Source organism: Diachasma alloeum, unplaced genomic scaffold (genome assembly GCF_001412515.2).
Source record: "Diachasma alloeum isolate Michigan unplaced genomic scaffold, Dall2.0 Dall_scaffold_00792, whole genome shotgun sequence".
NCBI lineage: Eukaryota > Metazoa > Arthropoda > Insecta > Hymenoptera > Braconidae > Diachasma > Diachasma alloeum.
In genome coordinates, this window is record NW_021680922.1 from 27,246 (window position 1) to 52,953 (window position 25,708).

At 37.0% G+C, this 25,708-nt stretch overlaps 1 protein-coding gene across 4 annotated transcripts in view; it reads right to left on the reverse strand.

Moving 5' to 3' along the window:
- Nucleotides 1–327: 327 nt before the first annotated feature.
- LOC107044749 overlaps nucleotides 328–25,708 on the reverse strand; it is a 67,844-nt gene continuing 42,463 nt past the window's right edge. The window contains exons 1-4 of one of the 4 annotated variants that reach the window (XM_015266769.1): nucleotides 2,941–3,472; nucleotides 2,785–2,826; nucleotides 954–1,289; nucleotides 328–649 (exon numbers count right to left, since the gene is read on the reverse strand). In XM_015266769.1, the coding sequence (XP_015122255.1) occupies nucleotides 618–649; nucleotides 954–1,289; nucleotides 2,785–2,812 (396 nt within the window). In that variant the 5' untranslated portion in view covers nucleotides 2,813–2,826; nucleotides 2,941–3,472 and the 3' untranslated portion in view covers nucleotides 328–617. Of the gene's footprint in view, nucleotides 650–953; nucleotides 1,290–2,784; nucleotides 3,473–25,708 lie in introns of those variants that run through there. The other 3 variants (XM_015266770.1, XM_015266768.1, XM_015266767.1) reach the window with 3 other exon arrangements.

Consider the following 25,708-nt stretch of genomic DNA (forward strand, 5'->3'; position numbering starts at 1 on the left):
GTTAACCCACTTAAGTTGAAAAGTAATGAGAGCGAGCGAAACGAGCGACCAACAACCCGGGCCAATTTTTGTTCTTGTAATCGATGCATTTTCATGTTACTCAGTCCTGATTAGGCGTTGCGCGAAATTGTCTCAACGGTTGTTTCGTTATTAAGAGTGAAAAATTTCAGATTTTGCGTTTTCCATGTTGACTGGACTAAATTACTTTGTGAAGGTAATTGCCTGAGTAGTTTTCAGTTTTTTTTTATTAGCAGTTTTCAGTTATTTGCTTGTCCGATTTTCGTAATGATGTTGCATCGATTCACTCAGTATTTCATTTATTATATCGTTATGAATATATGAAAATACAAAAATACAAAAAATGTTGTCAAAAAAATACCACAAAAAATAATATCACAATAAATATCACACACGATATAAGAAAGCACCGATAATTTATGTTTATTCTTTCTTTTCTTTTCTTTCTTCTTTTCCATTCTATCGTTGGATATGTTCAAACGATCATCAGAAAAGAATCCTTAATTGATGCGGACTGTGATGGTACGACCACTTCCGTATCCTCGACGTTCCCCTCTTCCACCACGTCCTCCACGACCTCCACGTCCACCACGCCAGAATTAGCGGCTGACGCCAGCATTTGTTCCTCGACCTATGGAAAAACATGTTTGTCAATCCTCGCTGTTATAAGCAATTATCGATATTTTTTTATAAGAATAAATATCTTTTTTTTACTCTCTTCAAAGAGTCAGCAATCTCCGAAAAGCCTCCTCTTTTTGTACATTAATTACTCTAAATTTCTGAATAGTATCGCTTTTCAAAAAAAACTCCTAAATTTTTTCCAATTATGCCGAAACCATCGCCTAATGTTCATCATCAAATTTCGGAGTGATCAAGTCACGTCAATTTCAATTCTTTGTATATAAGTATAAATTTGCATAGGAAAATCTACTCACGTGTCTTTCGACGATTTTGAGCCTCAATAAATGTTCGCAGCACTTCAAAAAACTCCTCAGCAGTACGTGGGGGTGTAACCATGATGGCTCGGAGAAGCTCACGCTGCATGTCTTGTTGTTGTTGCTGCTGTTGTTGCTGTTCTTCACCCTGTAGAAATCTGACTAGATTCTCAATGACAGCTGCAGTTGCATTACGAGGCTGCTCCCCATCAGGCTGCTCATTTTGCTCTCCTTCTCCTCCCAAGTTGAGTGGATCCGCATTCATTGGATCTGGAGCCCGAACATCATTTCTCTCGTTAGGTATCTTGAACAGCCTCTGCATTTGCTCGAAAATATCTGTCGCGAAAACGTGAGAAAAAAATTACTAAAGGAAAATTCTGCAGCGAAGTGGTGATAGCAAATCGATTATTCCAATTTTCCCATAAATCTTGACTTTATAAAAATGCTGATGATGTCTCGCTAATTATTGAATTACCTCAACAGCAGGTAGATTCTTAGGACACATAGGAAAAAATTGAATAGAAAAACCAATAGAAATTCTATCGAATTTCTATTAAATTTCTATTGAAATTCTATACCAATTCTATTGGAATTCTATTAGAACTCTATTGGGAAATTCTATTTGTTTTTTGCACCATTTCTATAGAAGATATTTAATACAATAGTCAATAGATTTTTTTTTCTATATGAATTCTTGGGCATGAATTTTCTGTTTTTTTCTTGGGTTTTATTGCGAGATACAAATGAAAAAACAGCAGAAAAAACTTGGAAAATTTACGCCCAAGAATTTCATAGAAAAATAAAAATCTATTTTGACTTTTCTACTAAATATCTCCTATAGAATGTGCGCAAAAAACAAGTAGAATTTTCCAATAGACTTCTAATAGAATTTCAATAGAATTGTTATAGAATTACAATAGAAATTCGATAGAATTTCTATTGGTTTTTCTATTGAAATTTTTCATACGTGGAATTTCCACATTCTGGAAAAAAAAAAGGAAATTTGTTTTCCAGTTCCACCCAAAATCACTCGTTCATTACTGAATTGTTGATATTCATGATTCACTAACAGTTTTCCCCCTCGAATACGTTTGCTATAAACAGAAGATCCGAGTGAAAATAAGCGGATCAAGGATTCCAAACAATCGGGCCTACTGAATGAATACATTGAGAACTCTACCACAGGATTACCTTCAGCCATATACCTACTCACTACCTAATCCCCGCTCGTAATAATCATTTTTCCCACTCCTAGAATGTTCGAAAACGCTATGCTCAGAAGCATCAAACCAAATATTCACTCTTTATTGAAATAACATAAAATTCAACAAATATCCATTTTTCAGAAATGCCAATTACTTCTCATTAATTATTGAATGATCTCGACATGAGTCAGTTCAGGAAGAAATCTCAAGTTCTCGAAAAAAAAAATGTTTTCGGCATTTCCACCTAAAATCACTGGTTCGTTACTAAATTCATAATGTTCGTAAGTTATTAAGTTTGCTTCCTCAAATTCGTTCGCTGTAAACAGAAGATCCGAGTGAGAATAAGCGGATTAAAAATTCAAAACAATGAGCCCTACTGAATGAATACGTCGGGTGTTCTACCACAGAGTGACCTTCAGCCGTGTATACGTAAACCCCGCTTGTAACCATTCGGATATTACATAAAATTGTTCAAACTTTGAATTTCTTCGATTTTCTAACAATTACATAAAAGTCATTCCCGTGCTTCTCGAAATGCTAATTTGTTTACACTTCTCCCGGACATTCTAATGAGAATGATTCTTATTCAGAGCAAATCGAATTATCAACAACCCAATCTTACTTACCATTGAACCCTTTAGACATCTTCTCCATTGTTGTTTATCAATCTGAACCATGAGTGAATAAATCTCGTGTTAATAAATTTCTCTTCGTTGATACCAAAATCATGAAATGATGATTCGAATTTTATTTCTCACTGAAACTCAAAATTTAGTACTTACCGGTGTTACATTATTCTAGTTCTAGAATGAGATTCACAAAGCAAGTGACACGCGTCCGTATGAAAGTGACTATCGGTGGTGAATGGGGATTTCCACCACTCTTCGATTTCCCTTACCCCCACACCAGTGACCTAGTACTTTTGGGGCTGATAATCACCACAGAGGACTTATATTGGTATCGACCTCTATAAGTGATTCATCAAAATAAATTCTAACCCGTGCATCTATTGACGATATCTAGATTATATTCTGTCATATAGATAATTAATGAAAGTATAGAGTTTTAACTTCCCGATCCGAAGGGATGAAGCTATTGTAATGACCCCGAAAATCGAATGTGGATTTTCCAAAATTTCTCCATATTTCTCGTTTTCTACTTACGTTGAGCTCCTGTCGATCGAAACGTTCGTATCAAACTGATAATTGTATACACATGGCATTACCGTCTCCCACCAAATTACATCCCATCCAGATATACTCACGGCATCTAGATGATATTCTGTTTTATCTGTAATCAATGAAAATCACTGTACTATAGGTTGTAACATGATAAAAATCATGTACTGTTCCTCGCCTGAACTGACCGTGGATCATGGGGGGGAAATTAGTCGTTTACCCCAGCGAGGAGTCGGATCACCCAGAGCCACAACTGTCACTTTATTTTTTTTTTATTTGACTATTTTCCTTCTGTCCATCATTCTATCGAACTCGGTCGATCGCGCTCACCGTGGATTACGTGGGCTTCGAGACGAGGGGAGTGGAGCGGAGCCTCGGGGAGAGCTACAAGACGGCGCGATATCTGAGGAGCAGCACACCGACGAGCACGCACACACCGAGTCTGGGAGACTCACACCACGTAGGACGCGGAAGACGATCGTAGCACGCCAGCAGGCATCTCAGGCCTCTACGTACGAACCCCCACCACCTCACCGATGGATCNGAGCACGCACACACCGAGTCTGGGAGACTCACACCACGTAGGACGCGAAAGACGATCGTAGCACGCCAGCAGGCATCTCAGGCCTCTACGTGCGAACCCCCACCACCTCACCGATGGATCGGCGGCACAAGGCCGTCCAGTAAAAAAACCGATGTTACAGCATTGAGGGAGCATCGGATTATGTTGGCTTCTGCGCCGCTCAACGCGGATCACATCCACCGACCGCGAGGCGCAAGTTCCAGTTTCTGGGCCTGAGGAATTGGGAATTAGGATCATTTTGAAATGCGAAAGTCCAAAATTGTCGAATCACTTGGATTCTTCGCGCTCATCACGTGATCGGGTGGGGGTAGGAGAAATTGAGAGGTTCCTCGGGGTGATGTACGGCCCCGACGAACACTCTTCGCTGGGATTTATTACAATAAGGTCGCTCTGCGCCATTTAAGTTTCTTTCGCTCTCCGAGCTATTCGACCGAACAAGGGTAAAGTACGTGGTGGTGTTGTGCCCGTTTGTTCCGGCTCTATTTTTCCTGACGTCGCCGTACTGAGGGTCCAGACGAGTCTGCCTGGTGTTCTCGTGAAATCCCGGTGAGCATCTTATTTTGTTGTGAGTGCACGCGTCCTTCCAGTAGGGAATCCACTCCGGCGCCCATTTTGGGGCCGTTTGAGACTGTGTTAGAGTCTGCTTGTGACGCGGCACTCTGTAGCCTCCAGCTACCTCTTGATTGATGTAATTATTAATTTCGCTACTTAATTGTTGTTATCAATCTTCTTTGTGGGGAAAACTGATCCCAGCTCATTTAATACGTCGACCTTCACCATTAACTTTTATGTCGTGGCTCTCGCGTCGTCGTCGCTTGCGGGTGATCCTCGCGTCTTAGCGTCTCCCACGCATCTCTGAAGTTATTATTATTTCTTTTCGTTAATTTGTATCACTAGGTTAATTACAATTTTTTTTTGTTGTATAGCGTCTTTGCTCGCGGGAGTCCTCTCCCGCACGTGTAAAAGATCAGACTTAACTCATTGGATTAAAAATATATATTTTTTGTGTTGTAAAAGTTTGCATATTGTTGAGTTCCGCTCATTGTAGCCTGTTCCCACACGCCTCCGCGGTTATCTGAGCTAGTTGTGGAACGCGGCTCAACGGTGTGACCTTGTCCTTTGGCGGTTAAAAGGACTGGCGCCCTTTTTGGCATTTTGGTTTCCTCTCGTTATTCCCGTCGTTCTAAGTCCGGGTTGAGAGAGTCTAAAAGGGTCGCTGAAAGTTCGTGGAGAACCACGCGTCTGAATCCCGCAGACGCGCTTGGAAAAAAACCTCACAAGGTATACTCGAACGGCCTCCCACCATTTACTCTCATAGTGAGGATACCGAGCCGTGAGAAGTCCCAAGTAGTCTCCCTGTTGTTTTCTCACTTCCACAATTGTATATATGTGTCTTTGTTTCGGGAGGTATGGTTTAATTTGAATCAACCATTCAGGTGCCAATCAAACACCAATCACATAGTGAATGAGAAGGATGGAGAGACCACTTCTCATCCTCTCTCACTCTCTGCTCGGTTTCTGACCCCAAAGGCCGTTCTAGTATATCCATAGTTCAGTGATCAGAATCTAGGCTTCTGTAATGATTTGGGAACTCACCAATCAGCGGCGTTTTTATCGGTGTATGCATGGAGAGTTTCGCACTGTGTATATTCCCATTGGAGTTAATATGAGTGTACACTGTTGAAATTTTCCGAAATTCCAGTAACAGCAGCATTTGAATTCACAATATTACCGATTTTTTTTTCAATTTAATCGGTTTCAATGTCACGGGTCCATCGAATTTAAAATGTACATTGGACAATAAAAAAAAATTGATTTTTCCATCAATATTAATAATAATAATATATTGATAATAGATCGAAAATTCAGAAAAATACATGTCTGAATTGTCACAACATCTATTGTCATATGTACCTGAAAATTGGAATTACATTCAATATTATGTGATGTATGTGACGTAAAAAAGTTTGGTGACACCATTTCTATTGAATGAACGGTGCAATTTGAATTTTTTAATCGAAGCATATCCATGTTCCTTAAAACTAATTAGTTTGTGAAGAGGATCGACGCAGCGGTTCTTCAGTTATTTTCAAAAAAAAAACATGTGAGAAAAGTCAAAAATGAATTTTTCGCGAATTCCCTCAAGCTTTGTCCTCAAGAAATGATGAAATTCGATTTTTTTTTTTCATTAAATCGATGCATCTTTGTGTTGAGCATATCTGACTGAATTCAAAAAATCGTCTCAGCAGTTATTCAGTTGATTTGAGAATGAAACTTCCGGATTTTTTTTATTCGAAAATTCTGGAATTGAAAATATTGAAAATTCTGAAAATTGAAAAATCAAGGTGAAAAAGCAGCATCGAATCAAATGAAAGAACAAAACCCCAGTTTTGTTTCCATTTCGAAAAAGGCTATGATCACAATCGTTTTTTCATCTAGCCATTGGAATTTGGTTCAGCCCATGAATATTTCGACTTCAGTTTCAAACATTGAAATTCAGTCGTTCTTTTGGTTATTTCAATCATAATTTTTTTTTTTCTGTTTTTTTGTTTTTTCTTCAAATCGCTCTGCCCAGCTTTGTGATATTATTTTATGTACCAAGGTCTTAGTGAGACAAATTTTCAAATTTTCGAATTTCAAGCGGGGTCCAATAGGGTAGAGTATTGCTTTATCGAGAGAGCCTATTCTCAATGCTTTAATAATACACTCGGCCAAATAAGTTCTGTCCTGATTCCCCTAGAGCTCAATGGTAATTATCATTGGGCTCTAGGGGAATCGGGACAGAACTTATTTGGCCGAAGTGTATGCCATCTGTGGCCTACCTAAACACGTGCGTATCAAGGTATTTAGATATCCAGATCATCATAGCAGTATCGTCGCTGGGTCCGTTCCATCTTTATCTTTGATTGGTTAGTTAGTGTCACTGCGCTCCATAGTGAGTTACGGATTGGTCAGTCCCGCAGCATTGAAACATGTGTTGTCGGAAACGAGGCATCTAGTGACTTTTGATGGTCTTTTCCACCATTGATCAGCTGTAATCGTTGCGGATCACAGCGTTTTTATAGCTTTCATAAGAAAAGAATTATCATTTCCTCGATTAATAGCGAATTCTTTTTTTTTTCATCGATCGATTTATTGTCTGCCTAAGGGGACTAAAATTTTTCTATACAAGCAAACGTCTACCAAAGGTGACTAAGAATTTGGTATTAATTATTATTGTTGTAAGATGTAAATTCAAATGTACATTTGTACTTATATCAACTAGTGCTGCCACAAGCTTTACCAAGTGTAACTAAACAGAGGTCCGAGGGAAATGACGAAATAAGATCTCCACTAATGTCGTTTCGGCTTTCCACCAAGTTCTATTGTATTAAATAAGTTTAATAAATATTATTTCACTAAACGATCTACAAATACCCTTTCATCCCAACATGGTAGCAGTAAGTGGTTGTGAAATTCGTGAGATAATAAAGAAAGTTGAAAAATAATAAAAAAAGACGAGTAATTCGTAAAATTGAGAAACTATAAAAAACGTGGTGTTAACGAAGGTTCTAGACAACAGTAAAAATGGCGACCTATGTGAAACGAGACGATGCAATCCTCCAAGTGTTTGATGGTACAGAGTATTCAAGCTGGAAGACTAGAATAATGAAGTTTTTGGAATATAAAAAATGTGATATGGTTGTTACACGTACCAGAGGAGAAGAAACTGAAGCACAGTGGAAAGAGTTGGACATTAAAGCAACGATGTATATTTTTGGGTCAATGGTGAATGCACAGTTGGAACACATTAAATTATTACCAAGCGCTTATGAGATAATAAAAAAATTAGACAACATGTACCTGAAAGAATCGACAGCCCTTCAAATTATCCAGAGGAATCAATTAGAAAATGTTAAGCTGGTGAATTATTCAAAAGTATCAGACTATTTCAACGTATTCGAAAAGGCATTAAATGATCTTAAAGCTGCTGGAGCCGCAGTAAAAGAGAAAGAAGCCATTAATTATATGATTAGATCGTTACCAATTGAATACAGTCATATCGGAGATATCATGGATATATTGCCCGAGGAGGAGAGAACGTTGACTTTTCTGAAGAACAAAATAAAAATGAAATCAGTGACACAACAAAGTTTAACACCAAAGCCAAGCAGTTCCACAAATTCTAATGCTTTCTATACAGAGACAAGAGTCTGCCATATATGTCATAAACAAGGACACATTGCTAGACAGTGTCCACAACAGCATCAAGGGCAAAGCCGAGGACAATACCGAGGTGGAGTATCAAGCAGAGGCAGAGGCAACGATAATCACAGGGGTAGAAGCAGTCACAGAGGTTATCAGCACACACGAGGTAGAAGCAACTTTCGGGGACAGTATCGAGGAAATTTCAGAGGTCACATGAGTACAACACCAAATCAACAAGGTGACCAGCAAGACATACAAACTTATTCTAACGCATTCCTGACTGAAGTGAATAAAACCGAGGTAAATGACGAGAAAAAAAGAGATGATGATATAATCGAGTGGATTCTAGATAGTGGTTGCACGGATCATATAATAAATGATGATAAATTATTTTCAGAATCTATATTTTTGAAAAAACCGATAGATGTCAAATTAGGTGATGGTAGAGTCATGCAGGCAACTAAAATAGGTAGAGTCAATTCAATTTTCATTGTTGATGATAAACAAACTCCTATCACACTGAATAATGTCTTTTACGTAAGAAACATGAAACACAATTTGATGAGTTATGCAAAGGTAACAGTAAAGAATACGATTATTTCATATGAAGATATCTCTGAGATTTACAATCCTTTTAATGAATTAATTGCTGTAGCTTGGAAAATAAATAATGTCTATAAAATGGAAAGTTATCCTATGAGATCTCAGAGTGTAGGGGAAGTTCATAGCAGCCAAATACCAGTAAATAATGATAATAAAATGACAGAGAAAGAAAAATGGCATCGTACTCTGGGCCACGTAAATTTTGATTATCTCAACACCCTATCTAAACACGAACTATTGATTGGTTTACCCACAAAATTAGAAACTCAAGAGATGAAATGTGCTACGTGTATCGAATCAAAAATGAGCAATGTATCTTTTGAAAATAATAGAAAACAAGCAACAGATTTACTAGAGATTGTACACACAGATTTAAATGGACCACATCCAGTGATTGGTAATTCAGGCGAAAAATATTTTTTAACATTCATTGATGATTATAGTAAGCTAGCGAAAGTCTATTGCATTAAATCAAAAGTAGATGTTTATAATTGTTTCGTGGAATATGTGAACATAGTAGAGAATAAAACGGGAAAAAGAGTTAAAAATCTAAGATGCGACAACGGGAAAGAGTATATAAATAATGATATTTTCTCATTTGCCCGAGAAAAAGGAATTGAGATTAGCCCATGCCCACCGTACGTACATCAACTAAATGGAGTTGCAGAAAGGTTTAATCGTACTATTATGAATTCAGCTAGGTGTTTATCCAAAGAAGCAAAAGTTAATGACAGGTATTGGCCGGAATTTATTTGGGCAGCAACATATTTGAAAAATCGTACACTCGCAAACACTATTGAGAAGAAGACTCCATATGAGATATTTTTTAAGGACAAACCAAATGTTAAGTATCTTCGTTTATACGGTAGTCGAGTTTATGTAAGAACACCAGAAAGTCAAAGAATATCAAAATGGGATGATGAAGCAAAATTAGGAGTTTTACTAGGTTACACTGAAGTTGGCTATAGAGTTTTAATAAATAATAGGGTGATTGTTGCAAGACATGTAGATGTTATCGATAAAGAAATTAAGTATATTGGTATTCCAGATGATGAGGAAGATGATTTAAATAATGAGTCTAATAAAAAGAAGACTGATAATACTGCTGACGAATGTGCCGAAATTAAAAGTAAGAGTGAGTCTGAGTATGAGAGTGCTGAGTCTAATGGGGAAATTCAAGAAGATATAGTTAAAGAGAAAGTATTGAGAAGATCTACCAGACAAACAAAGCCAAATCCTAGATATGCTGACGATTATTTGAGTTATTATGTATACGTGAACTGCTGTGATGTGAATGATCCTCATACGTTTGAAGAGGCGATTTCGAGCAAAGAATCTGAAGAATGGAAAAAGGCAATGGATAGGGAAATTGACAGTATTGAAAGAAATAAGACATAGGTACTCGTTGATAAGCCAAAGAACAAAGAGGTAATAGATGTTAAATGGATTTACAAAAAGAAAGTGTCAAATGTTTATAAAGCCAGACTTGTAGCCCGAGGTTTCCAACAGACAGATCAAGTAGAGAATACATACTCGCCAGTTGCAAAAATGGAAACACTCAAAATTTTACTGTCGTATTGCTGTGAGAATGAATTAGAAATTCAACAAATGGATGTAGAGACTGCCTTCTTGAATGGCAAAATTAATGCAGAAGTGTATGTAAGTCAACCCTTAGGGTATGACGATGGTTCAGATAAAGTATACAAATTATGCACATCATTATATGGCTTGAGAGAGAGTCCGCGTTCCAGGTACGAATGTTTTCACGAGTTTATCACAGAGTTAAATTTCGAGAGAAGTCAACATGACTATTGTCTTTATATGAGAAATGATGAAGGAAATTCTGAGTATGTCTTAATTTTTGTCGATGATTTGTTGATATGTGGAAAAGATTTTGATAAGGTTGAAGAGATTAAAATGAGACTTGCAAAACGTTTTAGAATGAAAGATATGGGTTCAGTGAATAATTATATAGGAATTGACATCTCACATGATCTAAAGAGAAATGTAATGACTTTGAGTCAGAGATATATTGAGTCTTTAGCTGAAAAATATGATCTGAAAAATACGAAACTCTATAAAACACCAATGGAGACAAATCTGAAATTAGAATTAGCAGAAGAATTGAATTCACACATCAAATACAGAAATCTAATAGGAGAGTTACTTTATATCAGTTCAGGCACAAGACCAGACATTGCTTTTAGCGTAAATTTTTTAAGTAGATTCCAGAGCAGCTATAATGAGACGCATTTCAAATACGCATTAAGAGTTCTAAAGTATTTATATCTGACTAACGATTTGAAACTAACTTACACAAAATCAGAAAAAAATGAAATATTAGATTGCATGGTAGATTCAGACTGGGCTGGAGATATCACAGACAGAAAATCGACGTCTGGGTATTTAATCAGATTATTTGGAAACACAGTTCATTGGAAATCACGTAAACCAAAGTCAGTGACGAAGTCATCTACAGAAGCTGAATATGTTGCGTTATCAGAAGCACTCACTGAAGTAATTTTTATAAAAGGATTAATGATTGAAGTGTTCAAAATGAAGTTTGACGAGCCAATTAAGATATACGAAGATAATTCTGGAGCTGTGTGTATCGCGAGGAGTGGAAATCTGTCTAAAAAGTCGAAGTATATTGAAGTACAGTATCACAATGTCTACGATAATTATGAAAAAGGTTTTATTGATGTTATAAAAATTGATACAAATGATAATATAGCTGATATTCTCACCAAGTCACTATGTAAACCAAAATTTATGAAATTACGAGAACTATTGAAACTAAAGTAATGATTGATAAAGTGCAAATGTAAAGAGGCGTGTTGTAAGATGTAAATTCAAATGTACATTTGTACTTATATCAACTAGTGCTGCCACAAGCGTTACCAAGTGTAACTAAACAGAGGTCCGAGGGAGACGACGAAATAAGATCTCCACTAATGGCGTTTCGGCTTTCCACCAAGTTCTATTGTATTAAATAAGTTTAATAAATATTATTTCACTAAACGATCTACAAATATCCTTTCATCCCAACAATTATTATTGATAATTGTCTGCCTGAGGCGACAAAAACAATTGTAAGTACAAAAATACAAAAAAATTGATGAAATAAAAACACTTGTCTGTCTGAGGCGACAAAAAACAATTGTAAATAAATACAATAAATACAAAAATACAAAAATAAAAACAATTGTAGGCCAACGAGGGAAATTCACTCATAAAAATGAAAACAAAACGTCAATCGGCGAGGACAAAAAATGCGAAGCTAAAATGTGCTCGCAAGATCTCGAAACCCCCCATTACCACGAGGAAAAAAGATAAAACAAAACAGACCGAGGAGAAACAGAAGAATACGAAAGAGCAACCGAAAAAAAGAATGAGAAATTTGCGATCCAAGATTTTGTATAAGAATCCAGAAAACGAAAAAAATCGGAGGAGGATACAAAATTTGAGACAGAATGACTCATTCAAACGAGAACGATGTGAGAAGAATCGGATCCGAGGGCAAATGAAGAGGAAACGAAACGATGACAACAGGAAAGATGAGAAAGAAACTCATAGAAAAAGGAGGAAATGCATGAGGAAAGATATGCAATACAGGCTGGATGAACGCCATAAAAATAGGATGAGAATGAAAATGTTGAGAAGTCGTGAACAGTATATTATTCACGAACGGAATAGGAATATCGTCAGAAATAGGATTTTGAGACAGAGGAAACAGTATGTTCGCGATGAACTCACCAAGAATAAGCAGAGAAATCGAATACTTCGGAAAACTCCTGCATATAATGATCATGAACATAGCCAGAATATCATGCGAAATAAAATATTGAGGCAAAGCTTAAAATACGTGGAGCAAAAACTGCAGAAAAATATCAATCGTAACAAAAAATTACGCTTAATGCATGCATATGGGTGATTCTCTACAAATTGTGATTTTTCACCTTGCACATTTTTCAAAATCTGAATATGTCTGCAGAGTAATTCTTTTACATTTCTATATGTCATAATGGTCCAGAAGTATAGTCCTAGCACCACTCTACTACAACTTCCAAAGATTTAGAATAATAGAGTGTTACCGATTTTTTACTGCCACGGTAGTGACCAAACTTGACAAGTCTTCGTATTTCAATCACGAAATTTAATTTTTAGATAATAGCATAAGTTTATTGATTTATTTGATATCTTTCGAGTATTATAAATTCATTTGCGGGGATCACTTTGGTTTTTTTTTTCAACAATCAATTCTGCCATAGTACATTGGTATTCAGCAGTTGTTGATGACCCACCTGGGTGTTGCTCTGAGTTTGCACCATTTAAACACCTAAAAAATTTTTCTAAATACCATTGTCATGATACAACTTCACTTCTACACATTTATGTATGATATAAGACGGTTGTGACTGCCACGGTTGTGACATCCTATGTTAAAACCTAATCACACTTCGTGCCAGCTATGAATTCAAAGTTCTCTGAAGATGATGAGTTTCAAGCAATGGAATGTTACTTTTTTAATGAAAAAAATTAGCGAAGAAATTACTCGACATGTAATAAACATGAAACCACATTAGTGACAGAATAATTTGTGACTTATGTTTTTCATCTCTCGAGTAGTCTTTCTTCGATGTGCACATGTGTCTAGTTAATTTTTACTGGTGTAAATACTGGGCCTTACCCCTTCTTTACAGACTTTTGGTGCGTGCGTCATGCACAAACATCGGAAATGGCGTGACCACAGTTGACTTCAAATTTTTTTGAATAGTGCTATAATTGTGGGACACCCTTTTTTATCGTCCTGGTGTGAGTAAAACTGTTATTCCTCTGAAAATTGCTCATGAAAGTATAATTAGTCACATCCCTTTTATCTACGTTCAGCAAATTTTTTTTGAGCTGCTTATTTACTCGGTTTCATTGACAAAATCTCGAATTTTATAAAAAGGACATGCCACGGTAGTGACATTTAGGCTGGTTTCAGCTCTCTAAAGCTAAGTAAACTGTCAGGGAATGGCATCTATTTTACGGAAACGGTGAAATGTTATAGTGTCTCCCGACATCCGGAGAAATTTGATTATTAGTTCATCATTTTGAGATCGGAAAAGTTGAAGGACGAAAAAATAACAATTTGTAGATAATCACCCATATAAGGTACGCGAAAATAGTCGAAATGCAGAGTGGACGAGGATCAACAGAAAACTCAAGGAATATTCGAGGAAAGAGAAGTTGAAGAATAATTGCCGGAAACGTAAGCAACGCAAGAGTTCACACTTTCGACAGCGTGAAAACAAAAAAAATGCCAGGGATAAAAGACAAAAAAGGCAATTGGATATTTTCAGGTTCCGGGGAAATCTTTATAATAAACTTATGACGAAAAAAGACCAGGATCCCAGAGTAAAATCATTGCTGAAATTCATCGAGTACCGCACAGAAACACTCTCGCACATCTGTTGTTGTTGTGAAGGTCTTTTTTTCAAAGTTTCTGTAGTAAAATTGAATAAATCGAAAATTGTAGAAGCTAGTGGAGAAGACTTTTTCAATAAAATAAATAACTTTGACTCAGGGTTAATTTGTGAAACGTGCAAACGATATGCTTATAAGGGTCATGTATATAAGTTATCTACGGGCAATGGTCTTCAATTCAGGAAAATTCTGCCGGCAGTAGAAGAACTAACTGATCTTGAAGAGAGAATGGTAGCACCAATTCTCAATTTCATGCAAATTCGGGTGTTGAAACTTTATGCATTAAATCCTCAATTAGGTTTGAAAGGGAGTGTAGTGAATATTTCCATTGAAATAAACGACATGCTTCAAGTATTACCTCGTAACTTCAATGAAATGCAAACAATCCAATCAAAAATTTAAGAGACATGTGGATCACAAAAGTGATTATATGTTCGAATCCATAAGACCTCGAAAAGTTTGTGTTGAATGTGGCGCCCTACGCCAGTCTCCTTGTTACCGACAGTGTGGCTGATTGTGTCGCCTAAGGTATGATACAGGGAGGTATGGTGAAGCTTTGATGTCGCCGACACCGAAACAGGGGACAAGTTCCAACGGAAGCCGCGTGCGGCGCTGTTGCGTCCCTTCCCCTCACGCGGATTAGATCTCTCACCACACGCCGATTTTACTTGCGTCGCGAGTTCAAATCCCCGTCAAATCAATTTTTTTTTTTTTCATGAGAGAGAAATAGTATATTTCGTAACGAGTGCAAAAAAGTGGTTTTTGGCGAGTGGGAGGTTTATAACACGAGCCGAAGGTGAGTGATATAATTTCACGAGCCAAAAACCACTTTTTTCACGAGTTACGAACAAAATTTTACTTTACAATGTGTCGGAAAGTTACTTCTCCGATACAGCGTGATAAAAATAAAATTTTTTGTTCAATCGAGAGGAACANGTTGCGTCCCTTCCCCTCACGCGGATTAGATCTCTCACCACACGCCGATTTTACTTGCGTCGCGAGTTCAAATCCCCGTCAAATCAATTTTTTTTTTTTTCATGAGAGAGAAATAGTATATTTCGTAACGAGTGCAAAAAAGTGGTTTTTGGCGAGTGGGAGGTTTATAACACGAGCCGAAGGTGAGTGATATAATTTCACGAGCCAAAAACCACTTTTTTCATGAGTTACGAACAAAATTTTTCATCACAATGTGTCGGAAAGTTACTTCTCCGATACAGCGTGATGAAAATAAAATTTTGTGTTCAATCGAGAGGAACAGGATTAAAAAATGTTGAGATGAAAACTATATGATTCTCAGCAAATAGTTCTATGGGATCGAGCGATAAAGATTGACTGAGAGCAATGTCGACTAGACGATTGAAATACGAATTAGAAGGAAGAATAATTAACATCAGAAGTCCATTTAATTAATTATTCCTCTTCTCTTCAGTGAAGCTTAATAGGGAAGAATTTGGAGGGATGGGATTACAATAATGAAGATCCCAGTTTGAACTATGTTTTTTAATGTTTTCTTCTATGAACAAGTTTTGAAAAAGATACGAGGGTCATAATGGTCACGAGGGGTGAAATAAATGAGGTACAAGGGGTTTCAAGAGCCACAAAAGAAAAAAAAAGTCCCAACTATTCACTTACGCACCTCACACAAATAACAATCGTTCTTTGACACTTGATCACTCGATAGCAAATCACCGCTTTTTTCCAGCCATAGTTGTCGCTTCTCAATTTTTTTCACACTGGGAAGGGAGAAAAAACGATAATTATCCCTAGAAGATGCTTTGCAATTTATAATTGCACACGATTTAATCATTTTACATGAATCAACTCGCACGGACTGTTCAGATCTATTGGAGTACGTTTTGGAGCAGACATAAACAAACAACATTCGCGAGATATTTTCGCGCGAAAAATAAATATTGTTCAACATTGGACAAAAATGCATTTTCATTTTATTTTTAATGCTATTATATTGAGCAGTGATTTCACTCTCAATCTTGGTAATTATTTTCAGTAAAAAAAGAAAGAATTCACCTATTATAAGGTAAAAATCACCCCATTAATGAAAGAGTGAGCGGGCCATTGACTATTAAAGAAATAGTACATGAAAAACCAAGAATATATTTGCATTTTTTTATTTTTCTTCACATTGTACATGTAATTTCATATGGGGCTAATTATTTTGACTTAAAATATCAATTTCATAACGTTCCCTCCAGCAAAAAAAGTGCCAGTGGTGGGAGACTAAAGAAGATGAGGGGAAGCGTAAGTCGACCGGAATGCCGCTTCTAGCGCTCCGGCGAACTTGTCCCCTGTTTTCTGGCTTCATCATACCTGCTTGTATCATACCTTAATGTCGCCACGTCGCCGTTGCGCCTCTATGAGATATACTCGTACTATGTACCACTTGTGCCTCGCCCGTTGTCGCGTTACGTTGCTGAATAAAACTTAATTATATTTACGATATTAAAACTGTGTTTAATCATTCTTTCAATCCTAAATAACCCTTCAGGTTATGGGCCCAGCACGCTTCCACTGCGCGTGATTAAATTTATCATAAATTAAAGGATTGAAAGCAATAAATCGGAAATTCTAAAAGGACATTATCAGGCGGTCGGGCACGTGTTCGGCTGGATCACACGCGATACAAAAGGATATCCAGAAAAAATCGAGGCGAGCTGGGTGAGTGAGGACAGACGTGAAGAAAATGAAAAGTACTCAGAGAAAATGCGAGTACTGGAAAATGCATTAATTAACTGAAGCGAATTGGTGAGAACGAAAAATAGAAGTGATCAAAATGGCGGCCGGAAATTAATTGTCCACGACCCCTACCTGAAATCAAGATTTTTAGACAGAAAAGAATTAATGAAGAAATTCTATTAAATTCACAAAAATCACTAAAAAGCAAGAAATATCCTTTGTTATAAATAAAATCATATTTAGTGAAAAACAAAAGAAGAAAGCCAAGTGACGCCGTGACAATAGTTTCTCGGCAGTGAAGGTGAGCACGGGTTTCAACAGGCTTCAACAAAGGGTGCAGTCCCACACACATTGCTCGAGTAAGGCGAGAACAATAAGAAATAGAAAGAAAAACGAAAATTAGTGTGAATATAAAAATTGGTGTGAAAAACAATAATTCTCTCTCTCGGCCACGTTCCGCGTGTGTGCGGGGTCCACCAGCGTAATGTAAAGCAATAATATAAAATCAATAGACACTAGTGAAAATTAAAATTTTCAAATTAAGGATGCATCCAAATCAAAATATTTAATTGGTGAGAATATTGAATTTAGAAATATTTAATAGGCGAGAATAATAAATTAAATATTTGATGGGTTGAATTAATGAAATTGAATTTTAAAATTGCTATCTTCAGACGAAGATATTTATAAATAAATAATTACAGCTGATAAAGAACTTCTGCATGAAGAGGAGACTTCTAATTAGACAACATCAAATCGAAGGAAACCATGAGGGAGAAGTGGTCTCCCTAGCAATAATAGACGATAAAGTATATGTTCTTCCAGACGAAGGAACTGGATATGTAACAGGCGAGACATCAGGCATATGTGTAAATAGGCGAGCATACTGTACACATTAGAAACGTGCAATATTGAGACGTCAAATTACTTGAAAAATATTTAAATCAATATTTTGCAATCATAAAAAGACTCGAATGTGTTTGGAGGAGGTCTTATGTTTAGATTTTCTGAAGAGTACATTCATTCTGCATTCGGTTTGTTTATGTTTAACAAGTCGAGTTTGGGATTTTGGACCTGAATATAAAAAATGTAACCAAATACAAATAATCCTAAATTTCTCGGTAAAAAAGATTTCTCAGAGGATCAATGGAGACGTCTGACTGTGTTAGACGCTGCATTGTTGGCTGAACAAAAGCCAATGTATCTACCTGGTTACGGTCCGAAGAGTCAAGTGTCAACAACAGCTATGATCGAGAATGGGTCAAGTGAGATGAATAAAGATTTGGTAAATACAGAGGCGAGGGCCACAGGCGAGTCCAAGTCAAGCGAATTGACTGGAGGCGAGACGAATAGCGGCGAGTTAAATGGCGGCGAGATAAGTGGAGGCGAGAAAACCACAGGTAATATTGATGTTGACAAAACTGACCAAATCAAACTGAAACCCCAGATTACAGCAGATAATAAAGTAAATATTAAATTGAAATTGGTAAACTTTAATCTAGATGATGAATCAGTTGAGCCTAACAGCAACAAGACTGTCAAAACAGTCTCTGTAGATACACAGTTGGCTGAGTTGAAGTGCATGGTGGAAAAGCTATGTAACTCAAATATAACTTCAACAAAAGCACTGTATGAAGGTCTAACAGAGAATAGAAACCAGGTGAGACTGAATGCTGAGGCGAGAGCATAAGACAAGAAGGAAGTACAGGAGCTGTTGAGTGCCTTGGACAAAAAGCACAATGACAAAATTGGAGAAGTGATAAGAGCCTTCGATAATTATCGCAATACTGTCGAATCATCAATTCAGGTAACAACAAACAAAGAGAAAACAATAGATGGAGGAGTGATGTCAGATGAGCATACAAATCTAGAAAGTCAAATTAGTTCAATAGTCAATAAACAGATCAATGAAATTAATGAGACAAAGTCAAGTCAAGTAACAATCTAAATCCTTTGAGTCAATTAGCTGGTGCGGTAACCAATAAGTTACAAATTGAATTGCTTAACAAGGGAATGAGTTTCAAAAGAAATTACAAAATGGACAGTAAAATGAAGTATGAACATTTCTATGATTATTTCTCGTCAGAAATTAAAACTAATAAACTTTTACACATCATTGATGATAGCATTCTGGTTACTGTGGACGCCCTACGCCAGTCTCCTTGTTACCGACAGTGTGGCTGACAGTGTCGCCACGGCGCCGTTGCGCCTCTATGAGATATACTCGTACTATGTACCACTTGTGCCTCGACCGTTGTCGCGTTACATTGCTGAATAAAACTTAATTATATTTACGATAATAAAACTGTGTTTAATCATTCTTTCAATCCTAAATAACCCTTCAGTTTGTAATGCTCTGAAATATCCAATTGCCACGCCTCTGTACAGAAAGTATGAAGTGAAAGTGAACGAAAATTACCTGAAAAACTATGAAAATGATCAGGAAGCAGTTATCAGTTTCATAGTTGATGACAATGATAACAATGATGACAATCTTCAAAAAATGACAGAAAAACCTGACAATGGAGGAATAGAGATCATGAAAATGGATCCGAAGATACCCATTGATTTCAATCAAATATCCAATGATGACATTTTACTGATGGATAACAATGCTCAGGCGGTAGAGGGATATGCACCACTCGTAAATGTAATTGTACCTGGGCAAGGTAAATATCGATTACCATGGCATAAATTCGATGATTCGGACGAGTTGTGTTTCCCAAGGATATTTGCCGGGCACTCATTCAATCTACCAAAAGGGATAAGTTATACGGATCGAATTAAATCCGAAGTGAGATGGTATGATCAGCGGTCTTGTATCTTGACAAGAGGGCTATTCATGGCCAAAAAAAAATTGGAATTATCTTGTATGTCAAGTATCAACATTTGCTTGAGAAAGACAAAGAGAAATGCTGATAGGAAAATGAATACTAAGGATATCCTGGATGAAGATTATAGGAATCAATTGATCGAATTTGACGATGGATACAGAATGCTGAAAAATATTCGATCTTCCCGTGCGTATTGGGAAAGTAACAAGAAAGAATTATTAGCAATGATTCGACAGTTGAGGAGACCAACATTTTTTTTGACATTATCTACAGCAAAAAGTCACTGGCCTAAGTTGATACAAATTCTCATGCAATCCAGCAAGAATGGGCAGAAATTGTCTGCCAAAGATGCATATGAACTGGATTATGATACGAAGATTAATTTGATCAGGAATGATCCAGTTACTTGCGCTCAGTATTTTGATCACAAAATTATGAAATTCATGTAGTTATTGAGACAGAAGAACAGTATTTTCGGAGAATCTGTTTTGGTAGACAGCTACGAACGTGTTGAATTTCAACAGCGTGGGAGCCCACATGAACATATCCTTCTGTGGTTGAAGAATGCACCTCAATACAATGATAATAGCAATAAAGCAGAGACGAGGAAATTCATCGATTTCATCGATCAGTTCATCACTTGCAAATATGATGCAGAGAATTGTTACATTCAATACCATAGACACACGCATAGTCATACCTGTTACAAAGGGCAGAAGAATAAACAGTGCAGATTTCATATTCCTTTCCCCGTCATGAGACAAACAATGATTTTGAAGCCACTGGGTGAGGGTGAAGTCGCACCAAAAGCATATAAAGCTATTGGGAAAATGATGAATGAATTTCATGTTAAGAACATATCTATGGATTATGATGAGATTCTCAAAAAATTAAATATGACGGAAAAGGAATATATACTAGCGATTTGAAGCACATTACAGCGAAAACGTGTGTTTATCAAAAGATCAAGTCTAGAAGTAAGTATAAATGGTTATAATCCTGACATTTTGCAATTGTTTGAATCAAATATGGATTTACAAATTGTACTCGATGAGTATGCATTATTGAGTTACGTAACTAATTATATTAGTAAAATTGGAGGTGGGTTATCAAAATTATTGAGAGAAGCTGCCATCGACTATGATAATGAAAACAAGAGTGTCAAAGAGAAATTGTGCAAAATTACGAATGTACTTTTGAACAGTAATCTGATGTCTGCACAAGAAGCAGCATATCATGTTTTCGGATTATCTCTATCCAAATCGAGTAGAAAAACCATATTCATTAATGCCCGCCCAATAGCGGAACGTGTTTTGATGTTGAAATCTGATGAAGCATTAAAGAAACTTGACAAAGACTCAACTGAAATATATATGGATGATGCATTCGAAAAATATAGTAAAAGACATAAGAGTTTAGGGAGGTTCTGTCTTACAGATTATATGGCGAATTATCAACCAGCTAGAAAGAAAGATCCGAGAAGTGAATCTGATAACGATGAGAAAGATGGTGCTGGCAATGAAACGAATGCCTACAGTCATCGACAACAGACAGCAATAATTAGATACCGCAGGTATCGGCTGAAACAAGATCCTGCAAATTACTATCGAGAGAAAATATTATTATTCATGCCTTGGTGGAATGACCTACTCGATGTTGAGAATGTCGATTATGACGAAGTATATCGCAACAATAGAAGGATTATAGAAGATAATCAAGCAAAATTTGCCGTCATAAGTGATGAGATCATAAGTGATGCATTAGAGCAACTTGAAGATGAAACGAATAGGCAAGATGAAAAAGACTACAAGGCTGATGGAAATTCCATTTCGAAGAACGTGGACATTCTTCAGCAAGCTGGTAATGCTAATAAGAAAACGACCAGCACTGTACAAAAAATTGAGTGCAGGAGGATACACTCTATGATATGATGAAAGCATTGAATTACAAACAAAAAAATTCGTAATGCACATATTTCACTGTTTCAAAATCGGTCAAGTACCATTCAAAATATTCTTGAGTGGTTCAGCCGGTGTTGGAAAGAGCACTGTTATCAACACAATCTATCAACCAATAACGAATTATTTCGATAACTTACCTGGCGGGAATATGGACAAAGTTATAGTATTACTATGTGCGCTATCAGGCAAAGCGGCATTTCTTATCAACGGTGTCACATTACATATCGCATTTGTATTACCAACAAAAAAGTTTGGTGTACAGATATCAGAATTATCAAGTGATTGCGCTAATACCGCCAGAGAAAAGTTATCAAAAATGCAGCTGTTGATAATTGATGAGATTTCAATGGTGGGTTCGAAGGTACTAGGTTGGGTCGATACACGATTGAGACAAATTAAGGGTGTAAATCAACCGTTCGGGAGTATTTCTGAACTAGCCGTCGGTGATTTGAATCAATTACCTCTTGTTTTAGATACACCTGTATATAAAGTATCGAAAAATAATCAAATGGCTGTTTTTATGGACATAAATCCGCTATGGAAAGACTTCGAACTCTATGAACTGACTGAGATAATGCGTCAGAAAGAAGAGATAGCATTCATAAAAGCATTGAATAGTTTATCTCTCGGCGAAATATCTGAGGATGATGTGAAATTGATTAAATCGCGAGAAATATCACATGAATTTGATGTACCTCAAAGAGCTATTAGGCTTGTGACGAGGCACATTTATTTATTTTTTATTATTTTTATATTACATGTTTCCCCAACACACTCAGCCCCCTAATATTAAATTCCCGCCATCATTGGCCACCTAACCTCTCCAATATTTCTCCTTGCCCCCCCCCTTACCTTCCCCCCTGGCAGCAGAGACGAGACCACCCGAAGGACGTCAACATAACCGGCCCATGAACTCGACTGACCAAAACCTGTGCCCCCTGGAAGAATACTCACAGACGCCCCTCAAAAACACGCATCATCAGCAGCCCAGGTGACTACACTCCTATGTGATATCCCCTGGCCCCCCGCAGAGATCTAAGTCAGGTGACGATCAAGTACGAAATCTGAGGAATGAAGAAAACGAAGGAATACGGAGAAATGCGAAGAAATCGCGACGAAAGAGAAGATGAAGAAGAGAAGAAAGAAGTCACTCGTAATACAGCCGCCCCGAGTGTTCCCACGTGCCCCGAAAAGTAAGCCTCGTAATTTTGTGTTTGGAGAAGTGTTAATAAACAAGGAGAATTGCGTGCATCCTAGTGCACCTCTCAGCCATTGGAATTGGAATCCAGGAGTCGTCCACTTGGAACGGAGGCTCAAACTCTGGAGAAAAACCCCCTGGAATTATTGAGGATTTTGTTGTGCCGCCCGGAAGTCCCCGAGTTGCACCCACGTGGTCGTGAGTACGAGTTACCTTTCCCATTTTCCCATTATTCCCGTGTTCTCCAAATATTCACCTCCAATGGTGAGCCTACACTTTATTTTCAATATTCCCCTTAGTGTTCAATCGGATTAATTATTACTTCATTGATATCATTTACAATTCCCTAGACACGACTAGCTTCTTCCCTTTTGTTTTGCTTAGAATCATCCCTCTTTTTACGTGTACAAAAGTTGCCTGGCCTCCCCCACTCCCCTAGATCTCATGACAAGGCCTCATTAACGTCTCTTGACGATCTAATTTGTAATTAAAGGAAATACAGTTGATTTTCTTAGAATATCCCTTATTTGTCCTCTTTCTTTAATTTCCCAGATCCTCATTTCAGGAATTATTGTTAATATAAATTAAGGAAAAGGTCACAGGCTATACGCTACTAAAGCAAATGTAAGAGCCTACAATGCTAAAAAAATTGCCCAGAGTAGTAGTGAATTGTTCATATCGACAGCGGAAAATATATTTCCGACCGGTGCAGATAAACCAGCCAAGAAATTTATCTAAAAACTGCTCAAGAATGACCAGAATGCTAATGAATTACAGGACAAGGTGGAGCTTAAACTGAACATTAAATCAATGGTAATAAGCAATATTGACGTGGAAGATGGTTTAGTTAATGGAGCATGTGAAATTTTGAAATTCATTACGTTCAAAGAAAATACAAAAATTCCATCTATTTTATGGTTGGATTTTCAACTCCCAAGAGTTGGTGTGAAAGTTAGAACACGTTTTCATGACCATATAAAAAATCAAAATATTCATGCGAGTTTAACACCAATAGAAAGAGTCTCCATTCGTGTCGATATGGCAGATAGCCACAACTATCAAATTGTAAGAAATCCATTCCCAGTCATTCCTGCTGAAGCGATAACAATCCATAAAAGCCAAGGACAAACGTACACTGAAGTATGCTTAGATTTTACTAAGAAAGAGAGAAGATCTACCCAATTGTTGTATGTTGCGCTAACTAGAGTCACGAAATTGAGTGGTCTATATATTTTAGGGAAATTTCACGCACCTGGAACAGAAAAGTTGTCTATGAAAACGACGACATCGGCTTTGATTGAACTGACTCGGTTATCCGACAGTTGAAATTATCATTCAATAACTTGATCCACGGAGATGCTTTGAAAATTGTATATCAAAAGGTTGGCACTCTGAAGAATAAATTGATTCATATAACTGAAGATCAATGGTACCATCGAGGTGATGTACTGGTTTTCAGTGAAACATTAACGAATCGTATTGATAAAGTAGACATCGAAAATTATAGAATTATTGTTCGATCTAATCCCGATAAGACTGGCCGCGGATTGATTTATTATGTTGGGACCAGCTAAAAGCCGAGAATATGATCGATGCATGTGAGCTTACATCAACAGCTAGTGTTCAATTATTCGTTCTCAAGATATCGGAATGTTTTGTGATTTCTGGCTACAAATCCCCGAAAACTACGAGAGCAATGTTCGAGAAAACTTTCGAAAGAGTGATGACCCCATTCCTCATGAGAATAAGAAAATCCTTATGGGAGACTATAATTACGATGTTTCCCGTATCGATGAGAACTCGAAGATATATTTGGTGGATTACTGTGGTGGTTAAACTGTCGAAAAACAGTATAACGACAAATTTAAACACAGATTGACGTCCTTTTCTCAAATTTCGAGGGTGTTGATGCTGGGGTTTATGAAACATATTTTAGTTATCATAAACCAATCTATGCCGTCCTCCAGAAAAAGGAGTATATCGAAGCAGATCGAATGATGAACGTTGATAATGGTGAAAATGATACAAAGATTATCAAAGCAGATGTAGGAAGTGATCAAATAATAAATGTTAATGGTAAAGATGAAATAATTAATGTTGATGACGAAAGTGATACAATGAGCACTATTGACATTGATGGGAACAGTGACCGTCGTGATCATACACATGGTCCCCATGGTAGAATTCGTCTGAATGATGATTACAACTACGCTATATCTGTGCAACTGTGTAAAGAAGCATTGAAAGTCAATTACCATTTGAAATGTGACCACATCAATTTATTCCACGAAATACTGAATAGATCATCGAGTGAACAAGGATTATTCAATCTTGCTCAAGACACTGGCTACGTAATGTATTTCCTACGTAATCTGCAACCAATTTCGGAATGTGTGAATAATATCCAGATCGTTTACAGTGGTAAAGTGGGGGCCAAGAAAGGTGAAGAAACGTCAGTGGGACACTGGATCTGCACGAAATATGATGGGAATCATAATGTTCACATCTATGATAGCTTGCATTCCAGGACATTACAAAATGATCAAGTTGCATTTTTGAATGCCCTATATCCATTCCAAATAATTATATTCATCATAGAGTTCAGCAACAGATGGATTTCATTACTTGTGGAATATTCGCAATATATTTCGCGACCCTACTGTATTATGGTGAGGACCCAAGTAGACAGGCATATTACGATACACGCTTAATGCGAAATCATATCGTAGCAATGTTATTGAATCAAAAAATATTACGTTTTCCGGCGGAAGGTTCTCGACTTCATTGATTGATCTAACAGAAGGAAGGACAAAAATGTCAATGAATGAAAAGCTGAAAT